The sequence below is a fragment of the Heliangelus exortis genome, chromosome 22 (genome assembly GCF_036169615.1).
Source record: "Heliangelus exortis chromosome 22, bHelExo1.hap1, whole genome shotgun sequence".
Classification (NCBI taxonomy): domain Eukaryota; kingdom Metazoa; phylum Chordata; class Aves; order Apodiformes; family Trochilidae; genus Heliangelus; species Heliangelus exortis.
Window position 1 is genome coordinate 8,554,693 of NC_092443.1, and position 18,414 is coordinate 8,573,106.

General features: G+C 49.4%; 1 protein-coding gene across 5 annotated transcripts in view; it reads left to right on the top strand.

Annotated features, from left to right (window-relative positions):
• The window catches only part of GPSM1 (G protein signaling modulator 1), a 68,700-nt gene that overhangs the window by 37,613 nt on the left and 12,673 nt on the right, over window positions 1-18,414 (top strand). For 3 of the 5 annotated variants that reach the window (XM_071765922.1, XM_071765928.1, XM_071765923.1), the window contains 2 exons: window positions 6,279-6,349; window positions 8,783-8,962. In XM_071765922.1, coding sequence (XP_071622023.1) covers window positions 6,279-6,349; window positions 8,783-8,962 — 251 coding nt within the window. Of the gene's footprint in view, window positions 1-6,278; window positions 6,350-8,782; window positions 8,963-12,504; window positions 12,627-14,959; window positions 15,069-18,414 lie in introns of those variants that run through there. The other 2 variants (XM_071765925.1, XM_071765926.1) reach the window with 2 other exon arrangements.

An 18,414-nucleotide genomic window follows, 5' to 3' on the forward strand; every position in this document is an offset into this window, starting at 1 on the left:
GTTTCTTTTTGATCCCTGCTTGTTCAACACAAACTGATAATGGAAGATTGGAGGTCATGGGGTTCTGCTGGATGCTGGCAGAGAAAATCCTGCTCCTAGAAGCAAGCCTGCCAAAAGCTCCTGCCAAGCCTTTCCATGGTTCTTGAATTAGCCTCCAGGTGACAGGGCTCTTCCCAGCCTGCTCCACCCAGATCAATTCATCTCCCAGAACATCCTCCTGTCCCCATCAGTGTTTATCTATTAAACAGACACTGCCTGGAGGAGGGGCTGGTTACAGGAGGCTGCTTGTAATGGGGTTTGGAGCTCCCCACAAGCTCCTGGGCTTGGATTTGACTCTCTCTGGGGTGCTGCATGATTGGATGCTCTGTATTGTCCAGGTACTACAAACACACACAAAACACTTCAGTCTTTGGGCCAAATTGCCAACACTTCATTTGCAAATTAACCTTTTTCCAGCCTTGCTCAGAGAAAAGCCAATGCCCACTGCATGTGGGGGGGGAAACTGGAATAAAAGAGCTGCCTGGCATCATGGCAATTGGTTTGTTAGGCTACAGGATGCAAGGTCACCTTATTCCTCAAAGGCTGCAGCTTTCCTCAGCTATGCTGGTTTTGTCTCCACTGGAAGAAAGTAATTCCCTTGTGCCATCTCTGTCTTCAAGGAAGACTTTTTGCTCCAGGTGTTACCTTTCCATGGGGATGTTGAGGCTTTTCTGGTCCTGAGTGCCTTTATTCCCTCTCCCCACCTGAGCAGCCTCTGTGCTACTGCTCAGCCTGGCTGCTGTCAGCCAAATGCCAATGGGTGCTGTGGGGCTCTGCAATGCTGCTGGAATTTTCAGGCAGTTGTTCAGCTGTCAGACTGGATTCTGGAGGATGAGGAACTCAGCTGACACATCTCAAAGCATCTTCTGCCAAATGATGCAGATAAGAATCTTGATTCAAAAGTAACTTCTATCACTGCATACCACATATATATATTTTTTTTTTTTTTTTGATTTTTTTTTTTTTAAAGGAACTGTTTTTCCATAGAGAAAAAAACCCTGCAAAATTATTATTCTGGAGCAGGTTTTTGTAGTGCTCAGGATCTGTCTGGAAGGCTGATATTTGCTCAGCTGTGTGCTGTCTGTGTGCCAATGCATACACAGCATGTTGGAGCAAATGCTGGAGCCCAGATCTTCCCAGCAGAAGAGGTTTCATTCCTGTCCTTTTGGCTCCCAGTTCTGACAATGGAAAGCTGAGGATGGGAGGGCCTTGCATGGGATTGAAGAAGTCTGCTGGGACAGCACACAGGAAAAAACACTCACACAGCTTCCCCTGACCCTTAGCTATGAGTTGGTTTTATTATTTTAAGGTGTCCTCTCTGTTGTAAGCAATACCTGCTCTTGGCTTTTGTCTGGACTGTTCAGCCAAAAAAAACTTAAAATAACTGATAGGGAGAAAAATAGTGTGCCCAGCTAGCTCTGTTCTCAGGAGGGGCCAGAGCTGCCAGGATTCCCCTGGTCCTTTCCTGTCTGAAGGATTTGGGGGTAGGCAGATGGTCCTTCCCATGGACTGACACACAGCACTTTGGTGCCAGCATTTTATGGTGCAGTCATCGTAAGTAACTGATATTATTTGCTTTCTCTAGTTAGAGAAAAGTATTGTTCTAGCCCAGTAACAACTGGGAAAACAAATGCCTGCATTTATCATGCAAGTGCTGGCAATAATAGAGGTCAAGTGGATTTATAGTGCCAGAACCCATTATGTGTTTGAAGACTAATTAAAGCCTTAAATGAGATGTTTGTCCTGCTGGAGGTTGCTTGATTTTTTAATTTTTTTCCCTTTCTTTCTTGTTACTGTGCTTCTTAAAATTTTCCCCTTTCTTCTTTGAAGATCTTGCTGGAATAATGGAGCACAAGTTTGACAGAGCTTTCTTGATAAGATGTCAGGAGTGAATGATTTGAGATGCTCTGTGAGCATTTGAATTGCTGGACTGTATCTCCACTGTCACTTCTGAGCTGGGGAGGGTTTTACAGACCAGTTTGCCACCCCAAGCAACTGGTTTGCTTGTCTAATTTCATCATATTGAACAATATTTAGAGTCGTCTGCCAAAATCAAGGTTCTGAAAGGTCTGTACAAATAGGGGAAGGCACTGTCCTGGGCTGGGAGAACTCAAAAGCCAACTCAGTATCTCAGTTAATATGGGTATGGAGTAAAATGACCTTTTCATGAAAATACAGCAAGTGCTTATGCCAAGGTTTGTTGTGTTTTCTTCATGGGGCAAAGCTTGAGCTCCATGGGCTGTGGCTGTGCAGGCAGCAGAGCTGGAGGCAGGGTGGGAATAATGATGTTGGCCCTACAACCTTTCCCTGTTGCTCTTCTGTGGAGTCCCCTGTCAGGTTGAATTCTCCTTCCTCTGGTACAGCCAGCCCAGAGGGACACAGTGTGCTCCTCCCTGCCACCAGGACTGTCACTCAGCTGGGCTGGGGGGTTTGCTGTGGCTCTAAGAGGGATGGGGGAGGCAGCTCTCCAGGCTGCTGGAGGTGGGGGGAGAACCTCAGAGTTATCAAAGCACATGTCAGCACGATGACAGCTTCTGGGAGAGCTCTCTGAGCTGCTGCTGCATGTGTTCTGCTCCATCTTGTCAGTCTCAGGAGCACCACTTGGCCATGGAGACCGACCACAGAGGAACAGAACTGCATGCCCTCAACCCAGCTTTGCCCCACTGCAAATCTCTATGGGATGATTCCCCTCCTGTCACCATCCTACCATAAAACCCCTGTGTGTTCTGTGGCAGCGTTTCAGATTGCAGCAAGGTAGAGGATTTTGCTACGTGAGCATTTCTCCTCTAAGTTTACTCTGAAAGCTGAAGACTTGTTGGAGGGCCTGACATAGGAGCAGAGTCCTTCCCTCTGGAGACCACACTGATCCTGCCCTTCCAGGCAGTATGGAGCTGGGGGCAGAGATCAAGCAGACAGAAAAATGGGTGGGAAGATGCTGTGCTTGCTGCATGCACCCCATCAGCATTCTGTGAGTGTCAGGGAGATGGAGTTAGGCTTTTCTCAGTGGTGACCAGTGATAGGACAAGGGGTAATGGGTGTAAATTGGAGCATAGGAGGTTCAAGTTGAATATCAGAAACAATTTTTTTACTGTAAGGGTGACAGAGCCCTGGAACAGGCTGCCCAGGGGGGTTGTGGAGTCTCCTTCACTGGAGACATTCAAAACCCACCTGGACACGTTCCTAGGGGATGTACTCTAGGGGGCCCTGCTCTGGCAGGGGGGGTTGGACTAGATGATCTTTCCAGGTCCCTTCCAACCCCTAGGATTCTATGATTCTATGATTCTGCTTTTGCAGCCATGCAGAGCCTGGTGTAGTTCTGCACTGATCAGCCTGAAGAGCTCAAGGAGGGTGAGGAGCACACACCACCCAACTTCTGGCTGTGAAGAGAAGATTTTAGAGAAAGGTTCCTCAACCCATGGCACCACGGTGTGCAAAGGGGTTGTTGTCATCTCTGCAGGGTGAGGATGTGAGGCAGGAAAAGAAGATGAATCTAGAGGGGTGTCTGAGGTGGATATATGGGGTTGTGTCCCCAGGGCAGAAGGATAGGAAGTATTTGTGAGATGAGGGCATGCATGGGAGCTGGGGGAAGCAAGAATGTCTCAAATGCAAGCAGGCACATGAGCATCCCCCACTCCTCTGTTGCAGAAAATTTCCCCTTCCCTGGAATTCATTGCTCCCTTCCAGATGGGGAGGTGACTGCTCCATCGAGTTCTGAAGTAGAGGAATGTGAAAAGTGTTAAACTTGGGCCAGGAACCAAACTGCAAATGCAAAAAGTTAACAAACCCCAAACCTTGGTTCATGGTGGTGTTGAGATCATGGGTGGGGGGAAGAGATTTTGAAAAAAAAAAATATTTTAAAAAGAAACAGGAAGCCTGAACACTGAGAAGAACAACTTCCAAGGAGTTCCAGGAAGACAGGGCATGAATACAGCCAGTCAGTGGCATTGCTCAGCTGATATTCACAAGAAGGTTTCAACTTGCTCTATTAGAGATCTCAGCAAGCCTTGAAGACAGAGAGAGCATTTAGAAATGCCCCTGAGGTTTTCCGTTACTCTGCAGCAGGCTTGGTAAACATGCCAATAAATACTGGAGAGAGAGGAAAAAACCTTCCAGAGGAACAGCCCCAGGTTTTCAGCTGCTCCATCCATTCAGCATCCACGGCTGCTGCTGTTGAGCAGCACTGGGAAGAAAGAGGCAGAGCTGAACGTCTGCTGGGTATTAGGTGGTGCTGCAGGTATTTCTGGGAAAAATAACTTGGAGGAGGCTAGAGCCATCTGAGGGATGTCCTGGTTGGAGACACAAACTTAATGTGTCCTTCTGCCCTGGGGTGCATGTGAGTATGGAAATCTCTCTGCTGGGCTGGAAGAGGAGGATGCGTGGGCTGCAGAGGAAAGGGGAGAAGCTCTCCCAGGCGTGGTGGGAACTGCTGCCTGTGCTGATCTTCTTGCAGTAGCCTTGGTTAATAGGGAGCCTCTGAATTCCCCTAGCTGCTGGTTTTCATAGCACTGCTTGCTCCACACCATGGTGCCCGTGGGTTCCGTGGGCAGAACCCCAGGTTTTTGCAAGACCAGTGTTTGGCCCCGGTGCTGGTTCTGTTTTCTTCTGGAAGAAACCAGGTGATTTGGATGGTTCTGAAGTTGAGTTTGTAACTCCTAACTTCTTCCTCTCTCAGCTCAACTGAATATGAAATCCACATGGTAACAGAGGAACAGCAGCATCAAAGCAACTGAAAAAGACAAATTGTTCTGCGTGCCCTAATTGCCGGGGTGCTCTCAGCTGACTGCCTGTATTAAATTAACAAAGGGGAAGGCAGGTTTTCTCAGAGCAGAGATTAATGGTTTCTGGCCAGCGGTTTAATGCTGTTGCAGACGTACAAAAGCACCTGAGGACGGAGGTGTATAATTAACGACTCTCCAGGCTGTTGGAAATGATGTGTGTTTATCTAATCAGACACACTTGGCTCTTTTCTTGCTTTCCTGGAAGGGGCCGTTAAAAGCCGCCGTGACGCAGGCTCCCTCCCAGCTGCTGCCCTTGCCTCTTGGGCATTGCTCTGAAACCCAAATGTACCATCAGGTTAAGTGCTTGTAGGTGTCTTTTATTCCAGACTCAATTTTCTGCCTTCTCTCTTGTTAAGTTTGTCCACTAAGCAGCTCAGTGGGGTTTGAAGAGGGTCCGTGGGTGCTGTTCTAACATAAGCTCTGCTGTTAGGTGGGGGTTGGAGGCTGAGGAATCTTCAGGTTGGGGGATTTGCTGCTGCAGGAACCACCCCAAGCTCCGTGGTTTCCAGTCCCCTGAAGCTTGGAAATTGTTACAGGACCTTGAGTCCAAAGCTTTGGGTTTGCCCTGTGTGGTGTTGCTGGTGTGAGCTGTCAAGGGGTGCTCAACCAAACAGAACCCTCAGGAAAGACCAGAGAAAGGGGAATTTTCCAGAGGGGGTGAAGGCATCGTGGGGCCATTGTGTAAATTCTGGCTGGGTTGGTGGGCAAGGCAATAGAAGCTGGAAGCAGGTTGGAGGGAGACATGAAGGTAAAGAGTTTGGAAAGCAGGAGTTGGAGCTGAACTGGGTTTCACTCAATTTCTGCTTTTCAAGCTTTCACCACTGCTCAAATACTGCATTAAAATGAGTTTTACAAAATCTCAAATATAATGAGCACTGCCAAATTTTGTGATTTCTCTGACTGCTTCAGGGCAAGGTTTTGCACCCTTTAGGGCTGTTTAGATAGTTATGGTTACGATAGTTAGGAAATATTTGCTCTTTCACTTAGTTTTCCAGCCCTCGTGACTGTAGAGAAAAGCTCGAAGCTGTATCCCAGATACGTTCTTTAAGATAAAAACATGAAGATAAAGCAACAATTCTGCACCTTTATTAAACTATATTTTTGTTAGGATTTTTCTCAATGTCAGTCCCCTGACTTTTGTTGTTCAGTGTGGGTTTTGTAACTCCTGAATTCCAGAGCCTCGGTTGAGATCAGGGTCACAGCCACTGGTTTGATAGCAGAAGTTCTTGCAGCCCAAGCTGTTGCTGACTGTGCTGTGATAGTGTTGTGAAAAATGACCCAAAACAATAGAGAAAAAAAAAAATGTTTGGATCTCAAGGACAGCACAGCTGCAGCATCTCATCCTTCTGACTCTGGAGTTAACAGGAGTGGAGGGTCTGCCCTGGTTTGAATTTTATCTGTGTGACATAAGTGCTGTGGGTGGGTGACACCCTCCTGATGCCAGTGTGCATTGTTTTGCAGGAGCCAGGCCAAAGAGACTCCAAAGGAACAGCATGGACACCTTGGACCTCCTGAAGTTCCCTTCTGAAAAGGTGAGCAAAGATGTCTGGCCTCAAAGATTGAGGATCAGGAGGAATCTGTAATGGTTTGCTGACTGCCTTCATTTGCAGGCAAGCATGCAATTAGCAGATATCACTGGAGTCAATGGGATTAACCAAAGAGCTTGGAGGAGAGGAACAGCTGGGCTAACTAAGAAGGCACTTGACTGAAAGCTGAAAAAGCCACTTCTGTGCTTTTTTGGAAAAAACAGCCCTTTATTGAGAGGATAATCAGTAGCATTTTAGCCCCTTTAGTGGCTGGTAGCCAATCTCAGTGCCTTGTTAGCCCAGCAGTTCTGCATTCATCAGGAGTGGGGAGGGAGAGGTCAGAGGCAGGGGATGGAGCCTTGTAGGAGGCAGAGGGATTTGTTCCAAGGGGCTCTGGGGGTTGTCTGTGCTCTGTTTCACTGCTGGAAGCATCAGACCTGAGCAGATCCGTGTTTTCAGTCTCCCCAGAGCAAAGGCTCTTTCTGCAGTCAGCTGGGAGGCACTGAGCCTTTCCACCTACAGGAATCATTTCAGTTGCTCAGAAAATCCTACACGGGATTATTGGGGCTGCCATAGGGCTCAGTCATCTCCTTTCCTGAAGGAGGTGACCACTTCCATCTTGCTATAGTCAGACTGTAACTCTGCAAAGAATCAGTGAATTGAACCACAATCTCTGCAGCACCCTCTGGTTATTCCCTCACCTTCTCTGCCCTTCATCTCTGCAGAGGAAACCTTCAAGTCAGCAGGGACACCTCTTTACCACCCAGCCCAGGAACTCTTGTCTGATGTCTGCACAGAGCTGTGTGTCTGGGCAGAGCAGATCTGCCAGGACAAGTCCATGTGGGGCTCTGAGTGACCCAGCAGGAGTGAGAATGCCACCTCCCTCATCATCCTGCACTCTCCAACCTGTGCCTTATTTCTTGTTTTGGACTTTCTTAGTTTTAGCTCCCATCCATTGGGTCTTGTTTATTCTCTGCCAGACTAAAAATCTCTTTATCACACACCAGTTTCCACCCTGAAGGTGCTTACATCCCATAATTGAGTCATCTCTTCTTTTTGTCATGAGCTGAACAGTTTGGGGGCTCTAACTAAGGCATTAAGGCATCAGAAGGCAGTTTTTTCCAGTTCTAAAATCCACTTTTGTGGCTGCTTTTCAAAAAGTGAACACCAGCCTGGCTGCATTGGTCCCATCAGTAGCATCCAAGGAAATAAATCTCTCCTTACTTGTTCCCACTATTCCTCTTTGTATTGCAAGGAATGGAAAAGTCTTTTTGGCTACAGCATCCACTCTGGTGTTGGTGTGCTGTGACTTAGAAGTTCTCTTCAATATCCTTGGCTTTTTAGTGTGAGTGTTTTTAAGTCCCAACCTTGTGGTCCCTTTAGTTCCCTCCTGAGCTGGGGTCAAGTGTCTTTTGCTTGCCTGGAGTTGCTGCAGGGAGGATGCTCTGGGGAGGCCTCTCAGTGCATTATATGGAGGTGTAATCATATATTTTACATGTCTGGGGAGCACTGAGCAGGAGTATTGAAGAGAGCAAAGGAGGACAGCAGTGAGAGAACAGAGAACTGCTTGTAGCCATCTGCTGTGGTCACCTTCCCCTCCAGTCCCCACATGCATCTGATAGTCTGAGGCTTGGCCAAGGGGCTGAATGGGACTCCAGCCACTCATGTTCATCTATTTTAGGAAATCATGAGGCAAGGGCCCTTCTTCTTGCAGAAGCCAGTGGGACACACTGAGGCATGTGATGCTCCTTGTGTGCTGGGAGGCAAGTCCTAGAGGTGGGAAATGCCACGGAGCATCCAGCATAGCCACATTCCCAGGGCATGGTTGGGTTATCCCTGGGTCAGTGTGGGCTGCAGCATGGCTGGGAGCTGGGAAGGAGTGAAGATAGAGTAAGAGGAGGGACTTGTGCCAAGGGCTTGGTGTCCTGGGCAAGGTGAGGTTGTCACTCTGTTCAGAAGAAGTCTTCATGAGTGCAGTTGGCAGAGATCCCTAACAGCAGTGACTGCTTCTGACCTTCCATGCATCATTCCCCATGCCTGTAAATAAACCAGCTATGCCTTTACTTCCCTTCCTGGAATTTTTAAGAGGATGCTCCTTCTCCCTGACTTCTCCCTGTGGAGAAACTGACAGTGGATCAAGGGTTGGACTTGATGATCTCTGAGGTCCCTTCAAACCCAGCCAATTCTATGATTCTATGATTCTATACTGTGTGTTGCTTGGGTGCTACTTCACCCCTGCTCATTAAAATCACTGCAGAGATGGGCAAAATGTCCTCATCCAGCCCTGCACACTATGGGTCCCTTCTCACACTCTCTGAACTCCGTGTAACTTCTTGCTTCTCCTGTGTCTCCTGTGGCCATTGCCAACAGATCTCCACGTAAACCTGAGACAAGAGATTTGTGCAATGACAGTTTCTTTTTTTTTTTTTCTTTTTCAAGGACCAAAATGGGGACAGCCATCACGTAGGAGACCTGAAGATCTCTGGGAAGGAGTTCTTGTCATTGCCTGCGAGGTCAAAGAAGTACCAGGAGCACCAGTCCAGTTCAGAGAGAAAGTCCCAGGGGCCCAGTACATCCCCCCTGGGTACCAGTGACATCCGACTCCAGGTGTCACAGCCGGTAGGAAGATTTTTTTTTTTCCCTCCAGTACTAATTTGGGAGTTTCTTATGGCATGTTCTTACCTCATTTCTCACCTGGCATGGGGGTGTCAGTGTGGCCTGTTGCCTGCGAGGCATTCTCTGCATCCAGCTCTGCTCTTGGCTGTTTGGACAACTTCAGGCAAATTTTTGCCTTTTTTGAGCCTCAGCTTCACTGTCCATCAACAGAACAAGTGGTACCATCATGAACTGGTTTATGAGTTAAAACCCTTGGTATTTAGTTGTGACATTGGTAACCTTCCCTTGAAGGAAAGCTCCCTTCCCTGAGCTTTCCAGAGTGTGGGACTGTTAGGCTGGGATGCTTTGAATTCCAGAAGAAAAAGCAATCTGGAGACCTTGCTCTGTGGAGTCTGACTCGATCAGCCTCTTGGGTTCAGAAGGAGTGGGCTTCTTGCCTTCAAGTAACAGAGATTTTTGATGAGCAACCAAAAATGTTTGTTGGATTTGTCAAATCTGGGAGCTCAGCTGTTGTTCCCTCTCATCTCTGGTCACATTAGTGATGTACAGAGGCACTTGGAATTCCTCAGTCATTAGGCAGAGATGGATGGTACAAAATCATTGGCTAGGAGCTTCTCTTTGGGAGGAAGTTGGGTGAAGGCTCCTTCCTCAAGAGCAGCAGCAGGCAGGAGGAGCTGGCCCTGATGTTGGTGATTTCTGGGTTCCTGGGTTGGGTACTGAAGAGCTCTGACTCAGTCTGTGCTTGGCTCCCTGCAGAGTGGTGGAGATCCTGCCCTGGAAAGCTCTCCACAGTCTTTTTGATGTCTTTAGCCTGAACAATTGAGCTTTTTGTTAGGTTGGTATCTTCTGGTTGTGTTGATATTTGTTGTGACATGTGGGAAATGCAACATACTGGGGAAGCTTCCTGCAGCTGTGCTGGTTTTGTTCTCAGTCCTGGAGCCAGGGATCACACCCACAAATGATGCCATGTTTCTGGGCTTGGAGATATTTGAACCCAGTGATCTCAAATGAGAAGCCTCAAGTCCCCAGCCTGTTGTTGCCAGGAGATGGAATGTAGCAGCAAAGATTTAATGATCACACGGGTGCTCAGAGGTCTTGGGGCTCTTGCTTTATCCTGAGCCTGTAACACCCTGTCACAGCCCTCTGATCCTGCAGTGATTCCAGATGGATTAAGTTAGAGCCAGGAAAGATAGGCCTGTTTTTTCTTGGCATTTAAGAAAAGTGAAATAAAATATTTTCATGCTAGGTGAGAAGGAGCCTGAGCTGCAGAGCTTGGGATGAAGCCTGTCTTGTAGAACAGGCATGCCTGGAAGTGTTTCTAGCACTGAGCCCTTTGTTCCTGGTCTGCAGGTCATGGGGACAGCCCGTGTGCAGATGCAGGTGTACACATCCCTTTTGACCACAGATATTCTTGATTCTCAGTTCTCTGACCACTGGAGACAGGATCTTTACACTAACTGGGGTTTTTTTTAAGCCTTCACTGAGCTCATTCTTCATTCCCAGTAGTGCTTGTGGAAATGTTCTAATAGGAAAAGCATTTCCTACTGCTCACCGGTGCAAACAGGATCACTGAGAAGGAAAACAAAGCTCATTGGAGCCAGAAAGGAGACAGCAGCATGGGGGCACCCAAGGCAATACAAAAGCAGAAAAAAAACAACCCACTTGCCAGAAATAGCCTTTTATTTTTAACTCAGACATTCAGCCAGAAACCAAATAAAAGCCATGTTCCACCAGGAGCAAGGCAAAAAGCAGGAGTGGAGCTGTGGGATGTCCATGAAGGAGCAAGGGAAGGCACAGACACCCTCCCCCCCCCCAGTCACAGGGGAGCCCTCCAGCCCCCTGGGATCCTCCTGTTCCTGACTCTGTGGGCAGGCAAGGGACATCCTGCTCCTCCCATCCTTCAGGGATGGGGGAACAGGCAGCAGGGACCCAAAGCCCAGAGTTTGCACTTGCTGAGGGGGTGCTCAGGCTCTACCTGAGGGCTGTTTCATCTTTCAGCAACTGTTTTCCTGTGCCCTGACTTTGCAGTGTGTGTATTAACTCCCCACTTGCTCTGGGTTTGTTCCATTTTTGGTTAATTTCCCAGGCATACCTGGTAGTGAAGCAGCACAGAGTGAATTCAAGAGGATGTGTAGAGTAGCAGTGTGTGAAAAAAATGAGATCTTCCTCCTTGCAGACACTAAACTTGTCCTGTTTTATCCCAAGAGAGAATAGATCGATGCACAGTGCTCGTGGGGTGAGTGCCTGTCTTGGGTTTTAAAGAATGCCCTTTGCTTGGTGTCTAATGGACCATAGTCAATATCCCATGAAAATCAAAGTGATGAATGTTTTATTGTGTTTTCCATCAGCCCAGCAGCTCTGCAGAGTTACAGAGTGGGATTACAACTTGGGTTCTTTGTGGGCAGCTGCCTCTGGTCCAGGCACCCCCCTGGCAGGCAGTAGAACCTCTCTGGCACGTGGCTTACACCAGCTGGGTGTCTTCAGACCATGAGAGACCCTCCAGAAAGGGCTCTTCTGCCAGGAGAAAATCTCTGCAGCCTGTTCTGGTGGGCCAGGCTGGGTCACTTCAGGTGAACTGTGTTTTGTCTTGGTGCTGCCAGTTGTGTCCCCCTGGCCTTGTGGCACCTCACAACATTTCGGGTATTTGCCAAACGTGAAGCAGCTCATTGCCCTGGGTTCTGCTTTTGTCCTGTCCCCCAGGGGGCTCCTGGGGCTGTGTCAGTCTGTTGCAGAGGAGTCTGGGTGGGCTTTTTTGGAAAGCTGCCATTCCCATCCATGGAAGCCATTTTAATCAAATGTAGCAAACTCCACCCAAGATGGGAGAGAAACTTCCCCTGGTCAGGCTGCCCAGACAAAAGTCACCCCCAGATTCCTCATTTTGGGAAGGCTCAAAGCAGAAATCTCCTCTAATCCATCAGTAAACAGTGAGTCCTTAATTAAAGGTGGGGACTCATGGTTGATCTAAGGTGTTTTTATGGGATGCCACAATTCCTGCTGTCCCATCAAAGATCCCAACTCCAGTTGCAGACGTGGTTCTGCCTGCTGCTCTCCCACGGTTCTGCAGAGAGGAACCAAGGCTGCATGCAGGGATGCCCAGGGAAAAAAAAACTTTATCTGAGGACTCCTAAACCAAGAGATGTAATCTCTGGATAAGTCCTGCTGTCAACACAGCCACTGAGCTCCTTCTAAAGGGGCTCCCTGCAAGAGGAGAGCTCCCTGGGATGGGACAGGGAGGTCCCACGGGTGTGGTGCCTGAGTCACAGCTCCTGGGTTGGTTGCCCATCTCTGCCACCAGCTGCTTCTTGTTTTTTTCCCTCTTCCCCATCCTTGTGATGGGGTAATGCTGCTTCCCCTGGGGAGGTTACAGGGGCGTGATGTTGGCTCTCAAATTGTTGGAGCTTTGGATGGCAGGAGCTGTGGTGGTGTTATTAGCATTGGTGATGATGATGCTAATTACTGAGCTGCTGGGAAACTCCCCATGGGAGGAGGCGGGAGAGGGGAGGGGATGCAGGAAAAAGGGAAGGGAGGCAAAGTGAGCTCGGGGATGGAGAGGAGCCTGTCCATGCTGGCAGCTCTGTTGGGTCCTAGGAGAAGGGCTCAGCCTGTTGGCAAAGCTGTGGGGATGCTGGGATGGATAGGAGAAGCCATGGCCCAAGTGCTGCATAAGGTAGGAGAGTGTGATCCCTCTGTGGCTGAGACCTTCCTGCCACTGCTGGGCAAGGTGGACACGATGGAGAGCTCGTGCAGAAGGGTTGTGTGGCTGGTGGGGCAGAGAGAGAAGGGTTTCCTTACCCCTCCTGTGTCCCTGTGAGGTTGGGGAATTTCCCAGCTGTGGCTGGTGGGTGCTGGGAGGAGAGGGACCAGCACTACCTGGCTCTGGGGGATGGACAAGGGCAGAGTCCTCTTCAGCCCTGAGGTCAAGTTTGGAGCTCCTGTGGGAATACCTGAGGCTGAGTGCCTGGCTCTCCACAGGCAGAGCAAAGGTGGGTTGGAGCTGGGAGAAGCTGGTGAGGGTGAGATGCATTTGGTCCTGTTTTCTCTCTGTTGCAGCAGAGCCCTGAGTAAAAGGAGCTGCATTAGAGCTCAGTCCCTGGGCCCTGCAACTGTGGGGGCCAAATCTGGGTGCTGCCCGGGACTCATGCACTGCACACCTTCTGAGGTTCCTCTTTTAAGAGCAACATCAAAGCAGAAGGCTTTCTGTTGCATGAAGCTTTGCAGACATCAAAGGCTTGCTCATAAACTTAGCCTCTGCTCCACTGTGAAGAAGGTCATAATGCTCCAGCTCTTGATTGATGTGGTATCAGTTGTATTTTAGAGGGCTACTGGAAGGATGGGTTATTTCTAGCACTTCAGAAATATCAGAGGTTTTATGTCCCTTACCCTGCTCTCTGAGAGAGCAACCACTGTGGAAGAAGGAAGAGGGTCCAGGGAAGAAAGGGGCTGTGTGATCCTGAAAAAACTGCTTGGGGAGCCCCAGTTCTGGTGGGCACTTACCTGAAGTCCCAGGGCAGTGGGACTGTGCACCTGCCAGAGATCAAAGTCACTTTGTTGGGTCAAGGTCCAAGAGATAGAGCAAAAACCATGGAGAGAGGTGAAGTTCAAACCCAGCCCAGTGTCCAGCCCAGTCAAACCCTTCCTTGGGGATCCATGCTCTAGAAATGGTCCTGTTCATCTGGACTCCCCTCTTCCCAGGGGACAGAACCATCTTGAGGGAGTGCATCCTCACTCTGCAGACCTGTGCTTCACCCTCTCCTCTGCAAAGACCATTTATAGTCAAGAGAAAGGGTTGGATGTGTTTGATGGCAGTGACAGCTTGCAGAGCTGGGCTGCTGTTGTGTTCAGACACTGAGCAATTTCCAAGCATGCTGCATCACCAAACATTCCCTAGGACAAATATTTTTATAAGACCTTTTTTATGATTGCAGTGCAGAGCAGCCACAAAAGAAGGAAAATTTTGTAGATCATACCCTCCCCCCACCCCAAAGGCAGCCTGCCAGAGCTCTCTTGATGGTTTTTCTCTCATGATTTACCAGGGCATTGTCAGGTTGCAGGAGCCATGCACAGAGCAGATGCTGATGGGTGACCTGGCCTGCCAGTCCCAGGGCTCAGTTCCTGGTGGCACTGGGCAGGGAGCAGAGCTGTGAGTGACACCCAGGGCCAGGCCAGGCAGCAAGGTCCTGCCTGTCCCTGCTGAATCCTCTGCTTGTCTGGGAAGCACCAGGGTGTCAGGTGCCCCATCCATCTCCTGTGACTTCCCTGGGGACTGCAGAAGGGGCCAGGTGGGTGCTGGGGTGGGAGGATCCATCCATCCACACATCCATCCACACATCCATCCACACATCCATCCACACATCCATCCACACATCCATCCATCCATCCATCCATCCATCCATCCATCCATCCATCCATCCATCCATCCACACATCCACACATCCATCCATCCATCCATCCATCCATCCATCCATCCATCCATCCATCCATCCATCCATCCACACATCCATCCACACATCCATCCACACATCCATCCACACATCCATCCACACATCCATCCACACATCCATCCACACATCCATCCACACATCCATCCATCCATCCATCCATCCATCCATCCATCCATCCATCCATCCTCCCTGATGCTGGCACCCCCACAGCACCATTTCCCTGGTTGTCTTCTGCTGTTGGAGAGAAGATGAAACTGATATTTCCTTGCAGTCAGGAAAAGTTGAGGAGCTTGAACACAGAGGGGTTGCACCAAGCAGCCTTTTCTTCTCCATGGTGCTGCCTGTGCATCTCCCCCCTCTTCTAAGAGCAGGCAGCCTCTTTGTCTCACTGATGTGTAAACTACCACAAAGCAAGGGCAGTGCAAATGCACACCCTCCTTATCCCACAGCAGTCAGGTTTGGTTTGACTGCATGGGTATAATTATGCCATTATCATTGGTCAGACTTTCTGGTGTAAACATGCTCTGAGAATCCAAGAGAAAAGGGGATGGAGAAGAAGAGAGAAGCCAGAGTCAGGGAGAGGGAAGGCAGCTGCTGCTAAATTTAAGACTGTTCCTATGACACCTGGAGACTGCTGTGCTGGTGTCAGTCCTGTTGGAACTGAGCAGGTAAACACTGAGCTGTGGCTTGTTCTTGTGATGCTTTATCTTCCTGTTCAGTTTGTGGGACCTCCTGTAGTGCTTTGGGCAGACACAGAGCCAGGAGAGAGGCTGTGCTGAGAGATTTCCTAGCTGGAGGCAGGATGTGTCAGAAAACTTTCTGGAGGACTCAAATCTGACAGGTACTGGGAGGCTTTTCCAGGGGTTTGGGCTCTTTGGAGAAGCAGCCAGTGATCTGGTTACCTCTCTGGAGCCATCTTAAATTGTCTGACTTTCTTCCCATATGTCTGTATAAGTCTTTTTGTTAAGTTCTAGGGCTTTTCTTTTCTTAGCTCCCCTGACACAGGTGGGATGGTTGCAGAGATGCTGCACGAGCCAGGGGAGCTGTTAAAAAATCCTCTCCCAAATCTAGAAACAGCAGAGCCAGAGCCAGGGGTCTTGTGGCATCTGAATGCAGAGCCCTGGCACATGCAGTTCCTTGCTGGGACTTTGGTGCTGGCATGGGAGGCAGGGAAATAACCAGGTAGGTAGAAAATCTCTGCAAAGGAACTGCACAGAGATGGGGGGGAGGCAGTGGCACTTTCTGGCTCTGCCTCTGCTGCATTCATTGCCTCAGAGGTAAATTATCAGTTTCTTCCTTAAATATTAACAGCTGCCAGGTAATGAATTCCCCCTCTCTGTTTTATAATGGCACTAAAATTGGGATTTGCCTTGCTTTTCTCTGTAATTATCCAATGAGAGTGTGTGAGTGAGTGGCAGGCAGGGCAGAGCTGAGCCCTGCAGGAGGGGGTCCTGGGCAGCTCTGGTGTGTGGGGCTGCTTCCCTGGAGCTCCAGTTTTTTACCACCCTTCACCAAGTTACTTTTTCTCTTGCAGAGGGGTGGGCTTGGGAGGTAGACCAGCATACACAGTTGGAGTAAAAGCCAGAATTTCCTGCCTGGCTCCTTGGCATCCCACAGAGGAGAAGCTGCTCCTGGTGAGGTGTGGCTGGGAGGGAGCAGCGTCCCAGGCAGGGAGAGGTCCTGATCCTCCAGAGTGCTGGGGTCAAAGGCTGTGCTTGCATCTCTTTCCTCCCTGTGGATGGCATCTGCATTTCAGACAAATGTGACTTGAGGTTTGGCTTTGTGAAACCTCAGCTGGATGGTTCCCTGCACCCTGCTGCTGGGTAACAGCAAGTGCTGTGTCAGTCAAGGCTTTTCCTTGGTGTCCTCTGCCTTAAATCCAACATGGAAGTCCAGAGACTCTTCCTTAAGTGCTTTGGATGTGGTGTAGGCTGCTGCCTGGCTTGATTTGAGAGGCAGCAGCATCTCTTCTCCCCTCAGCTTTTGCTCATGGGAAGGTGGCAGGCACTGGCTGCTTGAGCCACCCTTTGCAGGCAGGTCCCAGGGGTGCCTCTTCCCAGAGCAAGGAGACCTTCAGCTGATGCTGCTTTTGTTTTGGGAAGGTGACTGCTCTGCTGCAGAGCCCCTGAGGGTGCTGTGAATGGCTTTGACTTTTCCTAGTTTAAGCCTGGAAAAGGCCAGGCTGTAGCTTCTGGGTTACCTGAGAAGAATTGACCCTTTTGGGTGCTGAGGCAGGGAAATGACCCCTGCAAGGTGCACAGGACAGATGTGCACAGCTGTTCCCTCCTCTTTGTCCTGCAGACAATGTGGAGGACAGAAGCTAAGTAGGAAAGAGAACCTCTCACTACTTTAGAGGCAAATAACTCCCCTGTGCTCTGTGGGGCAGGACTGGTGTTGGCAGGGCAGGTGGTACCTGTGTGTGCCCCATACCATGATCAGTGTTCTTTATCCAGGGCAGTGATGGGCTAGGAGCTGGTCCCAGAGCTGCCCTTGCAGTGTCCTGCCCACCCTTTGCCCTGCAGAGAAGCAAGGCAGAGGCATTGCTGGCTCTGTGCCCCTGTGCCAGCCCCTGGGATTTGTCCTCCATGGAATGGAGCTCCCAGGGATGAAGCTGAGTTGCTTCTCTTCCTGTCTTTGGGATACTCTTGTTTCTTGGACTTCCCCTTTCTGATCTTTCCCACTGTTCCTCTACCTTCCTTCTCCTCCTCAGCAAAGGAAGGAGGCAGGAGGGAGGTTTAACACATCCAATGCTTCTGCATTGCCCACATGCACCCAAAAAGAACCCCGAGGCTGCCCCATGGGCTGGGGGGCTCTGCAAGCCTCTGCTCTGCAGAAATTACACCAAGGACATCCAAGGTCTGGATGCTTCTGAGGATCAGGGAGATGCATGTCCAAAAGCCTGTATTCCATCCATAAGGGACTGAGTATGGAGGGTCAGTTTTGGAGCTAGAAAACTGTGAGGAAAAGCCTCTTACCAGAGGAACCTGCTCTAGGAAAGAGGTAAAAAAATGAACTGGTTGTCCAAGGTTCCCCAGGTGCCCTTTGCTGGAGGTTGTGACAGGAGGTCTGCAGAGTGGCTGGTCCTGTGGTCCAGGCTGGAGCTGAATAACTGAGCTACTGAGATAGATTCTTCTTCTTCCCTTGACTCACTGTAACTGAGTTTTCAGCTACTGGCACTTTGAAGCCATAATTGAGGTCTGCATCCCTCCCTGCACTGCCTTTTCTCCCAGCAAATTGTCAGCCATCAAGTGGTATGAAACAGTAAAGAGATGTTGCTCTCACCATTTCCTAGAAACTGTTGCTTTAAAGAGAACAATACTAAAAAGGATGAATCAAAACCAGACCAGAGCAATAAAACTCAAAATGTTTGATTTCTCTCAAAATCTGGAACTTTTAGTTCATTTCCAGGGTCTCTGCTGTGTCTGGGCACTTTCTGTGTTCACAGTTCCAGACTCTCACATTTAATAAACTGCACATGACAAAAAAGCTTAAAAAAAAATAAATCATAGTCCAGGTTCTCTTTGGATGTAAATCAGCATCATTCTGCTTAAATCACTGGAGCTACTATGACACCAGAGGTGACACAGAGGCCTCTGGTGACTGGGGATTTTATTTGAATTTCTTGCACAACTGTTTTTTGATCAAGCAGATGTGAGTGCCAGGGGTGCCATGGCTGTGCCTGCTTGGCTGTGGTGCCAGCTGGGACCTCTGAGCTCCCAGCATGGCTGGAGGGATCTGACATGTACAGGATGGATCCAGTCAGTCCCTGGGCATGGACTGGGCTGGGATTGAGCAGAGTTTTTTGGGGTCTCTCTGGGCTGTCTTTGTGTCTGTGCTTGGACAAAGTGAAGGAAAGTGAGGCTCCTCTGAGCTGATGGAGAATCCTGGGTGGTTGCAGGAGTAAGGAGAAGGATGCAAATACATAAATCAAAGGAACCTGAAATAAGGAAGGTTCAGGTGCTGTTTGCTGGAGCTCTCATCATAAAATAAGAGGCTCCTTCAGCTCCTGGGTGA